We start from the raw sequence: 23,119 nt of genomic DNA, 5'->3' as shown, positions 1-23,119 counted from the left end.
GACAACTAGACAAAATTCAGAATAAAGCTGTTAGAATCATTAACAACCCTGCCATTACATATAAACTACATCCCCTGCAAGTAAGAAGGAATGTTGCCTCCCTTGCATTATTTTACAGATATTTTTTTGGCAAATGCTCAGATGAAGTTGCGTCCATGGTGCCACCTCTCCATGCCTTCCCTCGTGCTACACGGGCATCTGGTAGCGCTCATGACTGGAATGTCACTCAACCATATTGCAGAACTTCTGCCTATCAGAATTCTTTCATTCCCCGAACTGCATCTCTCTGGAACTCGCTTCCCCAGAGTTGTTTTCCTCCAAATTTCAACCCACAACTGTTCAAGTCTAACTGTTACAGATATTTTATGAACAGAGGACACCAGTAATCTGGTGTATGGATTATTTTTTTTTTACCCATTTGTTTTTCCTTCCTCCGTTCTGTTATTTATAAAAAAAAAAAAAATTATAGCTGTCAGTATAAGGTGGTAAACGATTAATACACGTATCCTCGATAAAGATACATTGTTCGGTCAATGGGGGTACAATATGACTAACAGGAACGCGTTACATTATGACTAATAACAACACGTACCATATGACTAATAACAACAAGGTACTATGTCACTAACAGTAACACGGTAAAATATCACTTACAGCAACACGGTACAGTATTAGATCGCCGACAGCAACGCGGTGCTATTTCGCTAACATTAACACGGTATCATATGACTAACAACAACACTGCACCATATGACTAACACGATACCATTTGACTAACACGATACCATTTGACTAATAGCAACACAGTACTACATGACTCACGATCAAATTGTATGGGAAGGTGGGGCTAGAATGTGATCTCTAACAGCCTGGTTTAACAGCTGAGCTCTGAGTGCTGACCATCCTCGTGGGGCTCTTATATAAACAGTGAACATTTTCCCCTTCCCCCTCACTACACCAGCCAGTGACTACCTTCCCCTCCCCTGTCATTGCACCTCCACGTAAACACCCCCTATTCCCTCTCACCACATAGGTTAGTGAACACATCCCTCTCCCCTCTCACTAACCCACGACAATTTACCTACTCCAAGAGATCACCTAGACAGACCAACTAAACAAATAGATCATCTTGGTTACTAGAGACATGTCCATTTATTTCATGATGATCCTCCCTTTAGTGTTATATAGTTCCCTGGAGAGACAAACACAGACAGACAAGTGAGAATACATAGCCCTACCCTCGGTGGTAGAAGACACTGTCACGCAAAATATAAAGTTGCTGCACGTGTATACTTATGTCACTAACTTTACTCCATAAGAAGTGGGTCATTAAAAAGAAAAAAAAATCTAAAAATTTTAATATATATTCTTATACAAACAGTAAAAGTCATACTCATGAGAAAACACTGCCATGAGTGATACCGGAAGCAACTCTTATACTTTGCCATTTGTATTATTTTATATATAATTCTAAATCATTCATGAACTCATTTAATTGATTAGTATGCACTGCTTTCCTTATCAAACTTAAAATGACGTAAGTAATTCATGTGAAGAGCGTTGTCAGCAACAGTGATGTGTGTTGTCAGTGATGGTGATAGTGGAGTGTTTCTTAGGTGGCCACCTGGCCCTTTTGGCCCCACCTGGCTCCACCACACACCAGCTCCATCACCAGCACCACCACAGCCACTGTGAACCCATACCCAAACACCGCAAACATGCCCTGAAAATGGATATCGCAGGATGGTGGGCAGTAATCCCTTCATTAATGGACTAAACTAATAAATACCCCTTTGACATGAGTAGTCAGTTCCTACAACGTCACACATATATGTCTATGAAAGACCTATTATAATAATTATTTATTTCGAACTGATCTTAAGGCCACGATAGGGACTGAATTATTTTCTACTATCGCATATTCTTGTATAGCCTTGACGTTTAATCTAGCCTTACACTCATCTAATGTCAGTGTAGACTAGTTCTCGGATGACGACGTGGAGATTCATAAACTTTGTCCATAACTCGTGTGTCTCTCCAGCATCCACCGACAACTGCCGTAACACTTCAACATAGGCCACTTCAGTGGACCTAATATGAAGTCAAGTTCACTATGATCCAAAAATATACCCTGGGAAGATGAAGGGGGGGGGGAGGGCAGTGTCACCCTTACGTAGCTAGATTCGTAATTATAAGAGGCAGGTTTTCCTGTGGTCTTTTATTTTTATCCGAAATACCTGCCTGTATAATTAAATGTGACAAAGTACATATTTACCTACGACGTATTAAAAGATGCTCATTACTTGATTACATACACCCAGGCTTATCACCACCTTACAGTATTCCAATGAAGTATATTCTTATTCTTTAACCTTACTCACTCTCATAGTAAAAGAGTTATTGAAAGCTATGACCAGCCTCCCAGATAAAAAAAAAATCCCTCGTAAACAGAATAATATCGTCTGGGTGTAATGATAAAATGCAATATCACACTAAGAGGGGAAAAAGTTACAGTGAGCATTATCTTATTTTCAGTAATGAAGGAAGTTGCAATCATGGCTTACCCAAAGACTGGTGAGTGAGAGAATGGTGGTGACGGTGATTATCCTGGTTGGGTTCTTGCACATGGTGGAATTGGCTTCTGAGTACTTCATCCATTTATCGTACAGCCCTGATTCCACCAATGTGTAGGATCTAACCACAAGAAGAGACAAAATGTAAGGTGAACTACTGAGCTCTCGTCTGTTCTTCCAGGACATCTCAGGGTATGTATGTATGTATATATGTAAATTTATTATATACCTAAAGCCCTCTTGCGAAAGGGAGCAGTATACAAATATTTGCTACGTTTTTATTTGTATTTTTAAGAGGAATTTTACTGCAACAGAATTTTATCTGTAGTACATTATTGCATATTATACTAAACTGAGGCACTTGCAACTTATTAATCCTCGGTAAAAAGAGGCTGTTCTTCTGAGTCACCATGGCCAGAGGGGTGGTTGCGTAGACGCTCCGTGAAAGGTAAAAATCACAACGACCTGCAAAAAAGAAATACTAGATATTATTTATATATACGTAAGCGGAGATATATTATTAGAAAACTACTGAAGTGTTCTGCTTACGGACTTGCAAGATGCTTCTTATTTTGAAATTGAAATGCCAGGCAGTGTTTTACATTTGCCTAACAATCGTTTTTAATTTATTACCTCCTTGCCTAGTGTCAACAATCTTATGTCCCTGAAATCCTCATTTCTCATATTTCAGTCAGTGTCAGTGTCTTTTTCTGCTGTCTGACATTATCAATTACAAGTGGAAATTGTAACAAGAGCAGTCGTAACATCCTGACTGCTCCAACACCGCTCATATAGTTTATTAAAATAAAAGCACCAATTAGAGGCAAATGACTTTCTATCCAGCTCCTGATCTGAGAAGACGGATTTTCAATCCGAGACCACTAGGAGGACCATGACGGCCAAGGTTGTGGGGCAGGTCAAGTGGTTCCACGTCCGGAAGGGCTACGGCTTCATCACACGCCGGGATGCTGGGGGGGATGTGTTCCTCCACCGCTCCTCCATCGTGGCCCCAAACCCTGCCCACCCTGTGCCGTCTGTTGCTGCTGGCGAGGAGGTAGAATTTGTAATACGGGAGGATGCTAAGGGCCCCACAGCTGCCTTTGTCACCGGCCCTGCAGGCCAGGCAGTTCGGGGCTCGCCCCATGCCCTCCCCCGTCGTCGTCGGCGGCGGCGGCCACCATTTGATGTTCCTGCCTCCTTCCCTGCCTCCTCTGCCTCTACCATCATCACCATGTGTGTGGAGGTTGCTAAGGCTTTTTCGGGGGGAGATATGGCGGTTTTTGCTCGGCGCCTGCCCGTCATTTTCCAGGCCAACGGGCTCCCTGCCATATCCATCCCAGAGTCTTTCTCTTCCACACCCATGGCACAGAGGAGGCCTGGGAGGGGAGCTCCTTGTCCTCGTCCTCTTCGTCGTCACCGTCAGCCCTCTTCGACTCGCACCTCCTTGGTACCGCGGGTGCTGCAGCTGCAGCCTTCCACTCCACCGACGAGGATTCAGCTGTCGGGGCATGCTGTCTCCCGCCAGTCTGCCTCTCAGCCCGTACCTGAGGTTCCCATGGAGGTTGGGGATGCTGAATCATCTCCACCTGAGGCTCCTTCTGACGCACCTGTATCTGAAGAGGTGACTCGTGCTGTGCCTCCTCCATCATCAACGGACCAGGGAGCGAAGAGTGCCAGGTTTTCTAGTTCGGTCCGGCAACTCTCTTGGGGAGACTTTTCCTCCCTCCCCCCTCTTGGCCTCGAGATACTGGAGAACCAGCTGCTCCACTATGAGGAAACAGCACCAGTGGAGTCTGGAAAGCAAGAGTTTTCCAAGGGGGACTACCGGCAGGCGTTGCTCTCCTTCACCGAGCTGCGCCGGGGGTCCCTCAAGACTGTTACCGACCCCGAGGAGTGTCGTATACTTTCCTACACCCTCGGGGCCGTGCAGTCTCATCTCTCCGCAGGTTCCGACTCGGACTCAGACTCTGCTGCCTCCACGGTTTAGTCCCAGCCGTCACTTTTGCTGCCCATGCCTTCCTGCCCTACTGCTCCTGATTGTCTTCTGTTCTGTGGACTGCCTGGATATTGTTTCCATATATGTACAAGTGTGTATATGTATAAATGTATAGTGTATGACACTTTGGCTTATACAGTGTACACTGTATGACATTTTGGCTTAATGGCCAACGTTATGGCCGATAGCCATTAAATGGAGAAAAAAAAAAAAGAGGCAAACTGTTTTATTTTCTCCCTGTACATATTCCATTAATTAACCAGTTTGTCAGGCGTAGTAGCCATGATAAGATTTAATTTATTCTGACTGATGACAGACGACTGGGAAGGGAGATGGAGTTCTCAAAACTTCCCCTCGTGAAACATTCAATCCGTAGTGAGTATTTTCCTTTATGATCCAATTTACTTAGTAAAGTCATAGTAAAAGCCGGTTAATATTTCATGACAAACGAAACATGACCAGTTCAACACCAACTTGTGTGTGTGTGTGTGTGTGTGTGTGTGTGTGTGTGTGTGTGTGTGTGTGTGTGTTCATGCTATTTTAGAATGACAGCAATTATGTTATTGGCTTGTTACTACAATGATACACTGATACAGTATAAAATACAGATAACTAAAAACATATTACACATACATAAATTCAGTAACTTCAGCAATCATATTACAACCTGTGAGAGAAAAGCTTTTGGGCAGCAAGTTGATATAGTTGAGATCCATGTCAAAGATGACGTGAGTGCCAGCGCGCACGACGGTCTCCATGTTGTTGGCTAATTTGACGTACATGTCGTAGACGACCCGTTTAGTACCCATCAGTTTCCCTAATTCATGAAGTGGACCTGACGTGGCACTCTGAAAAGAATAAGGCTATCACATATTGTCTGCTTGACGGTATAGGTTTATGGGATTTGGAAACACGGGTTTTTAGTAATTCGAAAAAACAAAAGTATGTGAAAATGTGTGGAAGCAAATTTTGGCTATTCATCAAAGATATGAAAATTTCATGAATAGTTTAACCATCATTTCAGGCAAAACTGGTGTGTTTATTATTTGTTGACGCCATAATTAACTAACAGCATATCAATTAAAGCATCGCATTATAGACAACAAATTAGATACTCTTAACTCTTTACTACCCTTAAGAAAGAAACACTCACTTCAATATACTTAATTATGAAAGTGTCTGGAGCAACAATTATCCCCACATCAGAGTTGTCAAGGACGTCCTCAAGTCTCTGATAGGGTTGGTCTATGTATCTGACTGCCAGGAGGGACACGAGGTTGCCGACGTAGCTCTGTGTCAGCACCACCATCATCAGCATCCACACCCCCAGCATTACACGCTCCCACCACCACCGACTCTTAGTTTTCTTTATATCTGAAAGACAAAATTTAGTCAAGCAAAAGATATGGATCACCAAAATATTTTTTGGCGTGTTTCTGGGAGCTATGATGAAATAAAAGTAATGGTTAAAGTAAGTTGATAATAGTGAGATGAAGTTAAGCATCATCTGACACAAGACAATGGTTGAGTATAGTGAAACTACGTGGCCGAAACAACTGGTTCTTTTAGAATTCTCACAGAGAAAAATTGACTGGTTTGGAAGTTAATAAGCCTTGATGTTGCCTACATTAACTCAGCCGTTCCCACTTAATTTAATCTCTCAGAGTCCTTCCAAAGTTAATCTAAAATTACTCTTTGTAATCCACAACATGGCAAACACTAGTTACCTTCTTGCAAAAGAACTCGCACACAGTTGAAGGTGTTGGTATCTTTCATGCGTGGTTCTTGCATATAAGTGGGAAGGCAGAAAGACAGACGCAGCATCATAGCACATACTGCCAACAGTGCTGTCAGCACAGCCACCCAAACCTTTGGTCTAAGAGGCAACAGGAAGCCCCAGGGGTCCACCTCAGGTCGACCACGGGCAGCGAGAATTTGATAATTTCCTATAAACACAAACTGAGAGTAGTCTATCCACTGGCTTCTGGTTATTTCCATGTAAAATGGTCCCGGAGAAAACTCCACTTCCTGAAATGTTTTTGTGAAATATAAGGAAGAACAGTAGAACAATGTATGTTGGGATATATTTCATAAAAGATTAATCTTTACCACAATATACTATGATGAGTAATTCGTGAGAAGGTTCCCAAGTCATTTTTGTTTTACTCATTTTTTTTACTGCATTAATAAAGAGCTGCTATTTCAAAAGAAGGAGTTCCGGAGCTAAATATTTGAAAGGATAAATAATAAAATAATGCATGTTCAGATTATATATATGCGAAACATGAGGATTGAATTTTATGAAAAGGAAAATGCAACTACTGTACAATGCTAAAAGCTGTAGGAGGATAATTAAACCACTGAATCTACCTAAGATACGGCTGCTTGTAAAAATAATAACGAAATGACAGATACAGAAGACCAACAGAAACTGGTGTTAATGACAACAACTAAATCAAAAGGCTTAGCAGAATATAAAAAAAATGTTAAAAAGAAATGCTCACAATATATAGCGGAGAAAGAGATGCTACGTGCCCCCAAACAAAAAATATTCGGTGCAAAGATGGTATATATAGTCTTGTTCTAACGCCTAAAATTACCATTCCATAATAAGAAGTTTGCTGCAATTACAGATTAGGACTTGAAAAGGAAACTAGTGATACAGCAGTTTTATGAAAAGGGGGTAAGGGGTAAAATTATCTTTTTCTGCCATTCAGCTTCGTAGTATAATCTACAAAAGGACGAAAATCTCAGCCAAGTTGAGGTAAACGAACTATAGAATTGACCTCACGTGTAATGAGTCTCATCATGCCTGTCCAAGTCCCATCGCTCTGCAGTAAGCCCCAAGTCCTGTCAGGGGATCTCACGTACGTGTATCTGTCAGAGGGACGTGATCTAAGCACATTTGATGATATTGTAACGTTTTCCATGGCAAGAAATAGGTCGAGAGGGTACGTTCACATTCATATTTTATTTTTGTTAACTTAGGGCAAGTTGTGCAATCAACAAAGATTTATTTATCAAACTCAAATATTTCCAGTCAAACATAGTGTTATAAAGCAAATACGCATTAATAGCTCACGTGAAGTTCATGATCGTGGACAGCATCTCCATTATGTTCCCCGCTGGCCCCCCAAAGGTGAGTCGTTTGCCCTCTGGTGCCGTAGGGTCATCTACTGTAAATGCCACCTGTGCCACTAACTCCTCCGCTGTCACTAGCACGTGTGGCCGGTGCGGGAACCTGCGGCAAAATGGTGTATGGATGGTGCTGACTAGTAATGACACTTGAATTAATATATAGTCTCAGGCAATTCATTTTTCGCTCTGACAGTATGAATATATGTTCTTGTATTACGCACAAAACAGAACCTGGACATTATAAGCTTTTCTTTTCCAGTATCAGTTGTGCTTTCTTCAGTTAAAGAAAACAAGCTCGGTGATCGCCTATGTTGTTGCGTAATGTCGGCATAACCTAAGGCCATTTAGATCGTTCAGATTCAGACTCAGTTAAGTCAGTTTAGATTCGAGAAAGCTGTTAAGATACAAGTAGAAAGCTTACTGTCTGTACTTTTTTATTCTAACTTGTCCTAAAACTCTCATCTGCCCATCTTGAATGCTGAGTTATATCAACGTATCAACACTCGAATATCATGCTGGTCATGAACCTGTGTTATGGGAAGGATATAAATCTGTAGTATTGTCTTTTTCTGCCACTATCTTATCTGAAATAAGCTGCAATAAGACAAAAAACTGATCACAGTTACGGTAAAAAAAAAAAAAAAGTTATTCTACAGTATATTCAAACACACTTTAGTACAGCCAGATCATTTAGGTCGCTCACGTTGGCTCAGTGTCATTTAGGTCCAGATACAAGAACTATGGTTATCTTCGTCCCATTCTGGTATTTTCATCCATTCCAAATATTTCTTTATATCTTTCTCGTCTGTTCCACTGTAGGAATCAGATCTTGCACCATCTCTTACGTAGTATACTAGTCGGTAATTTCCGGGAATGCAGTAATAATAAGTTACCATGCAAAATCTCTCGTGTATGCAGCTCAGTTTCTCTTTTTTTTTTTAGCAATATCTTACAGGACCATTGACGAGACACAAAATTTACCGTAAGAACTTCTGAGGGAAAAGATCTGGTGGATGGGTGAAAGTTAGACGTTGATCGACAGTCCATGAAGCCAATTGTAATGGCCGAGATTCTGGGTCAGTGAACGGCAGCCATGAGAACACTTTGGTCCTGTTGATGAAAAAGCAATCTGTCCATTAATTAACACTCAGAAATATCGACTGTTTACTTTGCGTTCTTGTACGGTTGCAACGAATAGGATCACAAGGTCAGTTATTTATGAAGATGTTAAATAATAATGTGAAAAAATGAAAAACTCCGACCATTTCACTGGGTTTCAAAATTCATTGTTTATAGACTCGATACTTACAATGAATCAGTATTTATGTTGGGAACTGTATGGGGATAATTCTCGTTACCTGAAAACTGGCAATGTATCGTTCACAACAGCAACGAGAGAGGTGGTTCGTGAGAGAGTCCTGTGAAGGTGGGGAAGGTTCTGGAGCTGGTGGAGAGGAACGCGAGTGAATACGAGCAGCTTTGTTTTTTGGACCAGCAGGAGGTGGCTCTTGAAGGAGGACTCAGCAAAGGCGGCGAGGAAGGCTGGGTCATTGCTCACCACCATCATCGTTACGCACCACAACCCATCACGAAGCTAATGGTGCCAACATGTATAATATCACGAAACTACTTGTGCCAAAATAAATTATATAACAAAGCTAATGGTGCTGACATAAAAAAAACATCACGATCCTAACGGTACAAACAAGAATATCACAAAACTAATCGTGTCAACGTAAGTATCAGGAACCTAATGCCAACAAGAATATTATCACGAAACTAATGTTGACAAATAAATAATCATCTGACAACGAAAGGACCCTAATACTCTCACTGACTACGATTTACTCCTGTCGAATATTATACACAATCGTGACTTTTGCTTAAGTCACTGGTGTGTCCTCGCCATAAGTTCTCGTCGGTGGTCCAGGAAATGAAATAGGGATCTCTCGGTTGTGGGCCAAGTATACTTCCGATTACACAGTGCTAACTCGTAGGAATATTTAACGAACTAAACTGTTTTATGTCTGGTTCCTTGAGCCTGATGACGTCTTTCTGTGTTTCATGCCAGCTACACCAGGCAAAAGGGAACAGAAAAGCGTCTACGGGAATAATATTAATCAATCGTGTGTTTTTATTCGAGAATATTTCCAAAGAACTCCGAATTATTGCCTCCAAAGTCCAGTTTCTTCACTCTAATTCATCTACATGCCGTGGTCACATACCTGTCGAGCTGTGGCTATACTCTGTGACAGCTGTTCGTATGTTATGCTTGTGTTTTGTTTACTAGTCTTCACCTCAAACACTCCGACTCCCCAAGGAGCATCTAAGCGTGCTAGGTCCTGAAAGGGAACAAATAGTGGTAAATCTTTCCTATTCTTCACAACTGAAGCAACAATAAGGATAACTAGAACAATAAATTAAACATATTAGCTGCAAATATCCCAATTTTACTAACTATTGGCAGATTTTGGCTTACTTAGTTCATTCAGAAGCACAAAGGATTAAAGCCGAAAATGTGAAGTATTGTACATGTATCGTACAGTAAATTAACAACTGACCTAATGTTTAGGTTGACCTTTTCAGGCTCTTCTATTGCAGTTCTAAGCAGTTTTTCCATTATTGTTGTACATACTTACTTCCGTCATGGACATTGCCCATTGGCAGCCATCTGTCAGCAGTAGGACAGAAAAATGAGAACACCGCTCTATGGCCAACATGTCATCCAGTGCAATGTGGCTCTCCAATGATGTTTTGGTCGTGTCTGAAAAACACGTGGATGAGTAAAAGCACACTTGTACAGTACTGTTTTTAGTACAAGTGCTGGAGTATTTGTCTGGCAATATGCACGAAAATCAACCCTTCATCTACCAATATCTTCTCTCTATTTAAAATTCCCTGTAGCCAAAATATTATACCACAAGCGACAAACCGAGAAACACGGAAAGAATCATGATCAGTCAATCAGTGATTGCTAATTTGTGAGGTTAGGTTGCACAGTTTATGTTCGTTTCATATTATAGCTCAGTAAAATCGAAAACTCAAACTACGAGAAACTGTGTAGTTATGGATAAGCAAACCTTCAAAAGATCATAGCTCCATAGAGTTGCAGTGGCTTGAAACACCCGATTACCCATCATTAATCGGAATTCTGAACCTCTTTTTTGATATCGTAAGAAGCAAGCAACTGAAAGAATTAAAAATAACAAAATAACTTGATGATATTTGGTGATGCACATATAATAGCCTAGATCAAAAGGAAACTTTTTTTTTTTTTCCCTATCACTTCTTTACTAAAGTCTACGTGCCTGTGATGTGATGTAGGCGGGCACGGACCAGGAGGCAGCTAACCTCCAGGCCAAGCCATATTATCCACGCAGAAGCCGACATCATGACACCACCACCACCACAGACACACGTCACGACCACCACCGCACACCTCCGCGACCACCACACGTCAGGACCACAACAGCACACCTCCGTCACCACCACACTTCACGACCACTACGTAATGCCTCCACCCTTGTCGAAATATGTTACGATAGCCATTGCACGCCTCCACCACCACCACATCTATTTCTTAAACAAACCTCCACCATAACACTCCTTGGGCCAGTTACATTATGAAACTGTAAATCTGCTCCTCTTCGTAACTCAAGCTATATAGTTTGCATTAGGAACAACAGGCATTATACGGCACTCTTCCGTTCTTTGAAACTTAAAAAAGATGACCATAATTTTTCTTTAATAACGTAGATTCCTTTTCCATGAAGAACAGGAGAGAGGGGAAAATTTTTAATATATACTACAAAAGCAAATCCCAGTTAGGAGAGGGAGTTGAACATAAGTTTGTGAAGTAAAATTCTGACCAACAACCAGAAAGAAAAATCAATCTGTGATTTATGCAAGTTCATCCTTTTATACTCCGTGATGATGTACATTTTCTGGACGAGGAAAGTTACTTAGCTTTTTTTTTTTTTTTTTTTTTTTCAAATTCATATGTAACTAAACCCACAAAATTGTCATACGAAACTCAGACTTCCCAAATCTTCCACCACTGTTACCAAGACATACGTCACGGTGTCTGATAAGCTTCATGACATGATATTCGAAGGAAAATGGATTTTATTCCATATTACATTTTTATTATCATTTTGCCTAAGTGTATATATATATATATATATATATATATATATATATATATATATATATATATATATATATATATATATATATATATATATATATATATATATATTGTTACGGAACAGAGAGAGATAATGAAAACTTCAAGTGAGAATACTAAAAATCACTACTGTCCCGCAAAGTTCCAGGTTCAAAACAAAAGAGTTAGGTAAAATTACAAGTTAAAGTTTAATGCTCAAACTAACAACTAAACATTCAGGACTCATAAGGATAATGTAATGGCAAAAAACAGGTTAAATATATGGTTAACTGCAATTGCTACTAATAACACGAAATTAGCAAGAGTAAATTTATCTAAGTCAGCCCTGATAAAATGAGAAAACCGGATAATGCTCAGTTAATGCAAGATATATTATTACAGATACAAAATAATATTATTACTGGCTGACAGCAAAAACTTTACATTAATCACAAAAACCTCACCAGGCTCACGAACCAACACCTTATGCTATACAGTACAAGAAAAAATGTAATAACACTTATACTCAAATTACACAGCAGCTAGATGGTTGGAGACTTCCTGAGCACTCACAAAAATAATAACAACTGTACAGGGGAAGACAGAGATGTGAACAAAATGAGGAGTAGATCTAAGTGGCAATAATGCAGAGACTGAGCTCACTATATAGGGGCCTGCAGAGCTTGATACAACTTGTAAGAAGGACGCGCAAATGAAGCCATAGGGGAAAAAGAGTTGACAATCCTGCTTTGAACAACAGAAAGAACTACTTACTCTACTATAAGGGAGGAGAAGGGGGGAGTGAGGTAGAACACGGAAGCTTGGTCACTATGGATGCCACGAGGCGAACCGTGATCAAACATGCAGTATACTGTACGTTAGAATTATACAAAGGATGATGAAATCATAGGCTATGTAACACCTACCCACAAAAAAAACAAATTTACAAAGGAAATTTCTTATTACTCTAAAACAATCTGTCTCAAGTCTAGATAAGCAATCTGCAATAACATTTTCTTTCCCCTTGACATGTTGTATGTCTAATGAATACTCCTGAAGAAGTAGACTCCATCTTGTCAGAGTCTGATTTTTATCTTTAAACTTACTAAGGAATTTCAGTGGGTTATGATCGGTATAAATGACTATGGGGTCAAAACCAGAACACAAATAAAATGAAAAATGCTGTAAACCCAAAATCAAGGCCAAAAGCTTTTTCTCAACAGTTGAGTAGTTCTTTTGAGGTGGAGTGAACTTTTTACTGTAATAAGATAAAGAGTGTTCAATACCCTGATCATCCTCTTGCAGCAAAACAGCCCCAGCTCCTGTATCACTTGCGTCAACAGCCATCTTAAAAGGCTTAGCAAAATTTGGAGTAGCGAGCACTGGCTGACTTAACAGGATAGCTTTAAGTTTGCTGAAAGAGGATTCACAGTTATCGGTCCAGACAAATTTAACTCCCTTTTTCAATAGGTCTGTAAGTGGTGATACAAGAATTGAAAAGTTAAGAACAAATCTCCTGTAATAACCTATCATTCCCAAAAATCTTTTTAGCTCTTTCCTACTTTTAGGTCTGGGATGATCACTTATAACCTGAACCTTAGCTCCTGGTGGTGCAACGTGTCCATCACCAATTACGTACCCAAGGTACTGAACTTTAGCTTGATCAAACTCACAATTTGATAAATTAGCTACAAGATTAGCCTGAACCAAACGCTCAGGACATTTACTGACAGCATAGGTGATCTTTCCAGTTGTCACTGAAGATTAATACATCATCAATATAAACAACACACCCTGCCAAACCCTCTGTTACAACATTCATGAGCTTCTGAAAAGTGGCTGGTGCATTCTTCATACCATATGGCATTACAGAACATGCAGAAGTCTTTCCTAGTGTTACAAAACATGAGATCTCCCTAGCACGTTCAGTCATAGGTACTTGCCAGTATCCCTTTAACAAATCAAACTTACTTATGTACCTAGCCTTTCCGATCTTGTCTATGCAATCTTCCACGTGAGGGAGAGGGTAAGTGTCTGTTTTGGTTATTTGATTAACACGTCTGTAGTCGATGCAAAGCCGCTGTGACCCACCTGGCTTAGGGACTAGACTGACAGAACTCCACTCGCTCTGACAGGGCTTAATTATCTTGTGGTCCAACAGGTAGCCAAGCTCTTTCTGGATGAGAGGAACTTTCACTGGGTTCACACGGTAAGGAGGCAGTTTAATTGGCTTTGCGTCTCCAACATTGACATCATGCGTCAACACAGTAGTTCTTCCTGGAGTGGCATGGAACACTTGCGGGTACTCCTGCAGTAATGCCGAAAACTCCTGCCTTTCCTCGGGAGCTAGATGAGAAAGCTTAGTCTGGAGATCATTCATGATATCAGGATTCTTCCCCAAACTATCACTCAGGGTCATGCTGCATGGGAGAACTTCACTTGCAGACTCGGGTGGAACAGCTGCAGTGCAGACTGGGTTATTTTCGTCCCGCCTGTGATATAACTTTAGCATGTTGATGTGACATAGTTGCTTGTTCTTTCTACGATCTGGTATGGCGATGACATAGTTGACATCACTGAGTTTCTTCTCCACGAAATAGGGACCACTAAACTTGGCTTGAAGAGGTTGCCCATGCACCGGTAGCAGAATCAAAACCTGATCTCCTGGCTGAAAGTGGCGTAACCTGGACTTCTTATCATACCAAGTCTTCATCTCCTGAGCAGCTCCTAAATTCACTCTCGCCAGCTGTAAAGCAGTGGACAGCCGTTCTTTGAACTTCATCACATACTCCAGCAGGTTGACGTCATCTTCCTCCGACAGCCAGCATTCCTTGAGTAACTTAAGGGGTCCTCTTACTTCATGGCCAAACAGTAGTTCAAAGGGTGAGAAGCCCAGTGATTCATTTGGAGATTCTCTTGCGGCAAATACAACGAATGGAAGACCTTTATCCCAGTCTTTCTGATTTTCCAAACAGTATTTCCTGAGCATCGATTTGAGTGTTTGATGATATCTCTCCAACGCTCCTTGGGTCTGGGGATGGTAAGCTGAAGACGTGATCTGGGTGATGCCCAACTCTTTCAGAGACTGCTTGAAAACATTTGACATGAAATTACTTCCCCAGTCTGACTGTACCTCCTTGGGCAGACCAAACTTGGTGAAGAACCCTAGCATTTCCTTAACCACGTTCTTTGTTGAGATATTTCTAAGTGGAATGGCTTCAGGATAACGAGTAGCCATATCAATCAGGGTCAACACATAAGAAAATCCTGAAGAAGTCTTAGGAAGAGGGCCCACAATATCCACCAACACACGGATGAATGGCGCCTCAAAAGGAGGAATGGGAACTAGAGGTGCAACCTTTTCGGTCTGATTACACTTCCCCACAACTTGACAGGTGTGACAAGACTTACATTACCAGGAAACATCTCTGAAGATACCTGGCCAGTAGAAGTGTTTCAAAATGCGTGCCACAGTCTTCCTCACTCCAAGGTGTCCTGCCAAACTGGAATCATGAGCCACTCTAATGATATCCTGCCTACAAACACGAGGGATGACAACTTGATGTACAACCTCCCATTCACAGTCGGCTGATGCTGTTGGGGGTCTCCACTTTCTCATAAGTACTCCTGACTTTATATAATAACAAGTAGAAGCACCAGCTGACGCTTCCTCACTGCAAGCAGAGTTAGCTAGACCTTTCAACTCAGGGTCAGCAACCTGCAACTCAACCAACTCTTTACGAGACAAATTATTAACACTACGGGGTACTGCCTCATCTGGTGATTGGTCCAAATTAGCAAGAAAAGTGTCAGCTAGCATAACATCATCATCATTATTATCCTCTAAGTCACCAGTAACGTTAGATCTAGCCCTAGTGACAGCACATCCAGGGAACACGTCAGGGATATGACAATCCTGGGTCGCAGTCACTAGTTCACTAGACAACTGAGGAGCTGGACACACTTGACTTCCATCAATATGATTTCCAAGTAAGAAAGTTACACCTGACATTGGGAGTGTCTCAACAGCCCCAACCATAACGAACCATTAACAAAACCAGACTCTAAATTCACTCTGCACAGAGGGACAGAGAAGTAATTATTTCCTACACCTTGTAAGATTACAGTTTCATCAGAGGAATTAACATTAGAGCCTAGAACACTGGTCAGCATAAGGGATTGGCAGGCACCTGTATCACGATATATTTTAACTGATTTCCTGTTATTACTGTCCAGAGGACTGACAAAACCATCAGACAGGAAATTAGCACATGAACTCTTGAGAGTGTCACCCACGTTACTGCTCAAAAGAGGAGCTTCATCATGAGAATTTAATTTAACCCTCAAAGCAGGTTCAATTCACTCAGTTAAAGAATTCTGGGAACTCTCAAGGGTGGACATTAGACCAATTGACTGAATATTTAAAGACTCCTTTTTGTTCACATCACGCTGTCTCCTGAAACATTTCTCCGTAGTATGACCAAGCTTACTACAATAAGTACATTTATTTTTCTGAAATCTAGAGGTGAAGCTGGTATTTACTTCCTGAGAAACATCATCTTTATTCTCTTTCCTGTTACCTGTGCTCTGAGTAGAGGCAACGTACTTACTCTCATCTTTCCCTTTTTCTTTAGAATATCTCTTGTGAGTGAGAATATATTCATCAGCTAAAACTGCAGCATCAGACAAATTATCTAGTCATCTCTCATCAAGATATAGGCTTACATCTTTATTAATACACCTTTTGAAGTCCTCTAGCAAAATCATCTGCTTAAATTTGTCAAAATCAGAATCCTCATTCTTAGAATTTAACCACTGCTCTAACAGACCTTCTTTGATTTTTGCATACTCAACATGGGATTGTTTATCTTGCCTATAACTTGTCCTAAATTTTACTCTATAGGCTTCAGGAACAAGCTCATAGGCCTTAAGAATCAAGCTATTAACTACATCATAATTATCAGATTGATCCTGAGGCAAAGATGCATAAGTTACTTGAGCTTTACCGGTGAGAACAGTTTGAAGGAGTACTGGCCAATACTTTTTGGGCCAATTAAAACCTGTAGCTACCCTCTCAAACAACTGAAAATACTTTGTTAAATCAGATTCATTAAAAGGAGGGACAAGTTTAACATTTTTAGCCACATCAAAATCATCAGAGCTAGATGATCCAGTTCCACCTTGTTTAATGCGATACTCATGGTCTGCCTGAATCCTAGCAATTTCAATTTGTGCCTGTGCCTCCTGAATACGAGCCTGAGATTCAGCCTCCTTAGCACGAGCCTCCTGCAGGGCTAGCTGTAACTTAGCTAATTCAATCTGCGTTTGCTCATTTCGAGGAGTTACATTAAACAAGCTTTCATTAATCATATGAACAATTTGGTCTTTAGAATGATGAGAGCGAACAACATTTCGCAATTGTTGAGCAACAAGCTTAAGTTCATTCTTTGTTCTGTTTTCTACATCACACACTGTTTGCACATTTGACAAAAAATCTTTGGCTTCATCAAGAGTAGTAATAGTAGACATCATGAATAAATCACAGTCACAAAATATCAACCAATATCCTTATGATAATATCCTGAATATCCTGATAAGAGGTCGCCAAATTTATGTTACGGAACAGAGAGAGATAATGAAAACTTCAAGTGAGAATACTAAAAATCACTACTGTCCCGCAAAGTTCCAGGTTCAAAACAAAAGAGTTAGGTAAAATTACAAGTTAAAGTAAATGCTCAAACTAACAACTAAACATTCAGGACTCATAAGGATAATGTAATGGCAAAAAACAGGTTAAATATATGGTTAACTGGAATAGCCTTTATTAACACGAAATTAGCAAGAGTAAATTTATCTAAGTCAGCCCTGATAAAATGAGAAAACCGGATAATGCTCAGTTAATGCAAGATATATTATTACATATGCAAAATATTATGACTACTGGCTGACAGCAAAAACTTTACATTAATCACAAAAACCTCACCAGACCCACGAACCAACACCTTATGCTATACAGTACAAGAAAAAAAATATAATAACACTTACACTCAAGTTGATCAGCAGCTAGATGGTTGGAGACTTCCTGAGCACTCACAAAAATAATAACAACTGTACAGGGGTGGACAGAGATGTGAGCAAAATGAGGAGTAGATCTAAGTGGCAATTATGCAGAGACTGAGCTCATTATATAGGGGCCTGCAGAGCTTGATACAACTTGTAGGAAGGACGCGCAAATGAAGCCATAGGGGACAAAGAGTTGACAATCCTGCTCTGAACAACAGAAAGAACGACTTACTCTACTATAAGGGAGGAGAAGGGGGAGTGAGGTAGAACACGGAAGCTTGGTCACTATGGAAGCCACGAGGCGAATCGTGATCAAACATGCATCATACTGTAGAATTATACAAAGGATGATGAAATCATAGGCTATGTAACAATATATATATATATATATATATATATATATATATATATATATATATATATATATATATATATATATATATATATATATATATATACTGCTGCATATGACTCCTTTACCATTATGTAACAATAATACTTACACTGTATAGAAATATGTTTTTATTCCGTTAATTTCGTTTACATTAAATCATTTTCGTCTGGGAATCTTTTAAAATATGATGCAGGTGAGACAGCTTGTTGAAACATTGTAACCAGGTACAAAACATAGTTAATTTGTCACCTTACGATGAAGCACAAGCAAGTCTGAAGCCTGTAATACCAATTTTCCGAGAAGGAAAAGAGGAACGTTTGGTATGACACATGAAATACAGATTGTTCATAACTTTCCTAACCTAGGACAACATACTTTATCATTCTGAAAGTTATGGACAATATCTTTTCAGTATGAAATAATCATAATTGTCTGTTGAAAGGATTATGCCATGTACTTATTAAATGAATATGTTTGTGTGGATGAGTAAATTGGGAGTGTGTCGTCCTGTGTCGGTTACCTCCCGTTCTTCGGGGGAAGCAGCCTGCGTATATAGATATAGATAGACTGATTAAATACGTTTTGTCTTGAAATTCCGAAAGTAATGGTAGCTTTGGGATGTAAATGCTCACTTTAATGGGAGCTCAGGTAACTGAGAGCACAAATCGGATCTCACATCTTTTGCCTCACTTCAGTCTGCTGTTTGCTCGGCCCAGCTTTGGATAACAAAAACAACATTTAGCACAGATATCACACTTTTCTGCTTTTGCCCGTTTATAAGAGAGACGTAGATCAATTTACATGAAAGGGAACTTAATCTTTCCCTTCGCTCTTGCAAGATTTTTTTTTTTTTTACGAACGACAACGAAACTTAGTTATGTGAAGTGTTGGCAATTCATTATCTTGATACATAGAACCAGTTCACTCGGCTGTCATATATAAAGAGCCTGTCTGGTTAACACCTGTTTGGTTTGGCAGAGAATGTTTCAAAACTGGAGGAGTTTGCAAAGTTACTTCGAATGAAGTTGATTATGAATACCTCACCCTTACGTTAACGTGAAACTCATTAGTACGTGTACGGATCAGGGTATTTAGTATATCAACAGTGATAGTTGAAATCTGTTTGTATTGCTCTGAGATTCACTTCAGATAAGTAGAACTTATCAGTGTGCAATGCCATGAGATGGAATGCTTTAATACGGCTGGAAATTGTTTTGCAAAATTTTTCTTTACTATATCTGCCACAGCGATGCCTGTTCTCAACGTGTCCCTCCTGCTTCCACCGCCTGAGCCACCTGCAGACAGTGGTGACGCTGGACCCGGTTACCCTAGCTATGGCACGAGCTGACAGGCCCCCCACCCACAAGCAGATGAAGTTGTTGCGTTCTGTCAGGGAGGTTGGGCGTGAGGGCCGCTGTGTTTCCATGTTCTGTCTAAGAGAGATATTCAACAATCAAATATACAATAGAACTTTGTCCTCCTTGTTATTTTGCATCAAGTGTAGGACGTACGATTTCTAGTTATTTTTGTTTCAGTCCTTCGCAATCGGGAGAGTACTTTCACTGCAGTCTTGTTGCTACTGGATATTTTTTTAAGTACCAGATTATTAGTAAACTGTCTGATGAAGGCTGTTTATAAAACTCATATAGTTCGAAAAACTTCTTCTGAGTTAAATACCTCCTAAATGTAGGGATATTATAAAAAAAATCCTGAACTAGCTTTGGATATTGGGAGGCAAGTTTGCGTACTGGTAGTAAATTTTGGGTACTGGATGGCTAGAGGAGAGTAATATCGTTCATTCATAGGCACTGTTCGCAATTTTTTTTTTCCATAATATATTTTCTGTAATGAGGTCCATTGATTAAAAAAAAAAAAAAATGAAAAAATAGACCGTAATTTGAAGCCCGCCTAGGATGAACTGTGCCTAGATCTTCACTGGTTCTCTGCTTCATATCCCAAGAAAGATCCACAAAGCAACCTAGTGATCTCTCCACCCCATGAAAGATGTGGGAAACTGTAACAAGTTAATGAAGAATGAGCATAAAACAGCAATAGATTATCGAAAACAATAGTGGAGCGAAATGGGTAAAGAAACAACAGTAATAAGTCCTTATACAAGTCATTAAGGAACAAAAACAATTCCCTAAGCAACGGAAAAAAATATAAACAAAAGAAACAAACTTCACAGGAACAGAATCAAGTCTTTAAGCAACAGAAATAAATGTCAAAGTATCAGAAACAAACCTCTAAGCCTCAGAAGAAAATCTAAGAACCAGAGACAAACCTCGGGGCAACAGAAACAAACCTCTAAGCAACATAACCATAAATCTAAGCAAGAAACAGGTTGGTAGTTAGAGACTAGTTAGCTGGCGCGACCGGGTTGCTCTATCGCACGCTCACAGGCTCTGTGTTACGGGTTATGAAGGAAAAATGATCCATGGGTACCACAAACATCACTTACTCTTTGGAGAAATAAACTGTACCCACCAACTGCCTAAACAAGGAAAACCTCTCTAAGGAACAATAAAAAACTAATAAAAAAACAAACAAAACCTTATAAAAACAAACAGGGTATTCAACAAGAGACACATGTTAAACAAGAGAAGTAAGTCTAAAGCCAAAAAAGATAGTCTTCCCCTACAATGAAGAGTGTGAAAACAAAAATTGGTCTTAAAACAATTAGGACAAGTCTGAAAGCAACAGAAAAATGCCCAAAACTAGTCATAAAACAAAAGATCCCGTTGCCCCTAGTCGGGAAGTTTTTTGGCTAATTTACTGTTGAGCGAGAGATATTCGGTGTGTTTTCATGCTGTCTGAAATTTCGTGATCTGTAAACACCCAAAATGTCCAAAGTTTCTTTATGTATAACTGTTTTAATATGTTAATAAAAGATACTAATTACCTTTGTGCAAACATGTTTCGTTCAGTCAGAGATATTGGTTGTGAGACTCGCTGTGCTTTCATGTTCGGTGTCTGAAACTTATGCATCAGAGAATATTAAAAAGGTGAAAACTATCTTGATTTATAGATGTCAGTATAAGGTGGTAAAGGATTAATACACGTCTCCCCGATAAAGATACATTGTTCTGTCAGTGGGGGTATAACATGACTAACAGGAACGCGTTAAATCATGACTAATAACAACACGGTACCATATGACTAATAACAACTAGGTACTATGTCACTAACAGCAACACGGTACAGTGTCACTTACAGCAACACGGTACAGTATTATATCACCGACAGCAACACGGTGCTATTTCACTAACGTTAACACAGTACGGTATCACTAACAACAACACTACATCATATGATTAACACGGTACCATACGACTAACAGAAACACAGTGCCGCATGACTCACGATCAAAGTGCAGGGGAAGGTGAGGCTGGAATGAGATCTCTAACAGCCTGGAGCAACAGCTGCGCTCAGAGTGCTGACTGGTCTCGTAGGGCCCTTATATAAACAGTGAACACTTTCCCCTCCCCTCTCACTACACCAGCCAGTGACTACCTTTCCCTCCCCTCTCACTGCACCACCCAGAAAGAACCCCCCCACCCCTCTCACTACACCAGCCAGTGACTACCTTCCCCTCCCCTGTCATTGCACCACCCAGAAAGCACCTTCCCCCCCTGTCGCACTACCCCAGCCAGTGATTACCTTCCCATCCCCTCTCACTGCACCTCCATTTAAACATCTCCCCTCCCCTCTCATCTAATCAGTCAGTGAACACATCCCTCTTCCATCTCACTATCTCATGACAAATTACCTTCTACAAGAGGTCAGCTTAACAGAGCAACTAAAACAAATAGATCAACTGAGTTACAATGGACATGTCCACATATTTTCATGATGATCCTCCCTCTAATACTATATAATTTCCTACAGAGACCAACACAGACAGCCAAGTGTGACTGCATAGCCCTACCCTCGATGGTAGAAGATAATGTCGCGCAGAACATAATGTTGCTGCACGTTTATACTTGGGTCACTAACTTTACTCCATAGGCAGTGGATTATGAAGAAAGAAAAAAAAGACTTCTAAAATCTATTAATATATATTCTTACACAAACGGTAAAAGTGATACTCATGAGAAAACACTGCCGTGAGTGACACTGGAAGCAACTCTTATACTTTGCCATTTGTATAATTTTATATATAGTACTAAATCATTTATGAATTCATTTAATTGATTAGTATGCACTGCTTTCCTTACCAAACTTAAAATGTAGTAAGTAATTCATGTGAAGAGCGTTGTCAGCAACGGTGATGTGTGTGTGGTCAGTAATGGTGATAGGAGTATGTGTCTTAAGTGGCCACCTGACCCTTTTAGTCCCACCTGGCTCCACCACACACCAGCTCCAACACCAGCACCACCACAGCCACTGTGAACCCATACCCAGGCACCGCAAACATGCCCTAAATATGGATAACGCCGGGTGTTGGACAGTAATCCTTTCATTAATAACTAAACTAATATTACCTCTTTTACATGCGCAGTTATTTCTTATGACGTCACACATGTCTATGAAAGACCTATTAAAACAATTATTTATTACTAACGGATCTTGAGGCCACGGTAAGGATTGAATTATTTTCTATCTATCTATCTATCTATAGCCCGACGCCCTAATCCTGCAAAGGGTGGCCGCAGACAAAACTCCTCCAAGTCGCTCTGTCACCCACCATTTGACTACCCTTCCCCCAACTCACCCCCCCTACCTCGTGTACCTCTCAACTCCATCCCTCCACCTCATCCTCGGTCTTCTCCTCCCTCTCCCTCCCTCCA

At 40.3% G+C, this 23,119-nt stretch overlaps 1 protein-coding gene across 1 annotated transcript; it reads right to left on the bottom strand.

The window, feature by feature from the left end:
• Nucleotides 1-2,658: 2,658 nt before the first annotated feature.
• On the bottom strand, nucleotides 2,659-22,746 carry LOC145390891 (uncharacterized). Its single transcript, XM_080265631.1, has 13 exons — nucleotides 22,670-22,746; nucleotides 19,563-19,762; nucleotides 10,347-10,471; nucleotides 9,933-10,049; nucleotides 9,066-9,301; nucleotides 8,689-8,817; nucleotides 7,652-7,810; nucleotides 7,356-7,446; nucleotides 6,297-6,597; nucleotides 5,723-5,943; nucleotides 5,237-5,417; nucleotides 2,935-3,038; nucleotides 2,659-2,694 (listed from the first exon to the last, which is right to left on the bottom strand). Exons 1-13 carry the CDS (start codon nucleotides 22,744-22,746, stop codon nucleotides 2,659-2,661), a joined length of 1,977 nt encoding a protein of 658 aa, XP_080121757.1.
• Between the last annotated feature and the right edge of the window lie 373 nt (nucleotides 22,747-23,119).

This window comes from Coenobita brevimanus, chromosome 16, assembly GCF_032717465.1.
Source record: "Coenobita brevimanus isolate Jiangsu-jjx chromosome 16, ASM3271746v2, whole genome shotgun sequence".
Taxonomy (NCBI): Eukaryota; Metazoa; Arthropoda; class Malacostraca; order Decapoda; family Coenobitidae; genus Coenobita; species Coenobita brevimanus.
This window is presented reverse-complemented; position numbering and strand designations above follow the sequence as displayed.

Coding starts and splice junctions, on each gene's coding strand:
- LOC145390891 (XM_080265631.1), bottom strand. CDS start 22,746: ATGTTTGCGGTGCCTGGGTATGGGTTCACAGTGGCTGTGGTGGTGCTG. Junction 19,763..22,669: donor CTGGTGTGTGGTGGAGCCAG/GTGGGACTAAAA, acceptor TATCTCTCTTAG/ACAGAACATGGAAACACAGC. Junction 5,418..5,722: donor TCATAATTAAGTATATTGAA/GTGAGTGTTTCT, acceptor TATTCTTTTCAG/AGTGCCACGTCAGGTCCACT.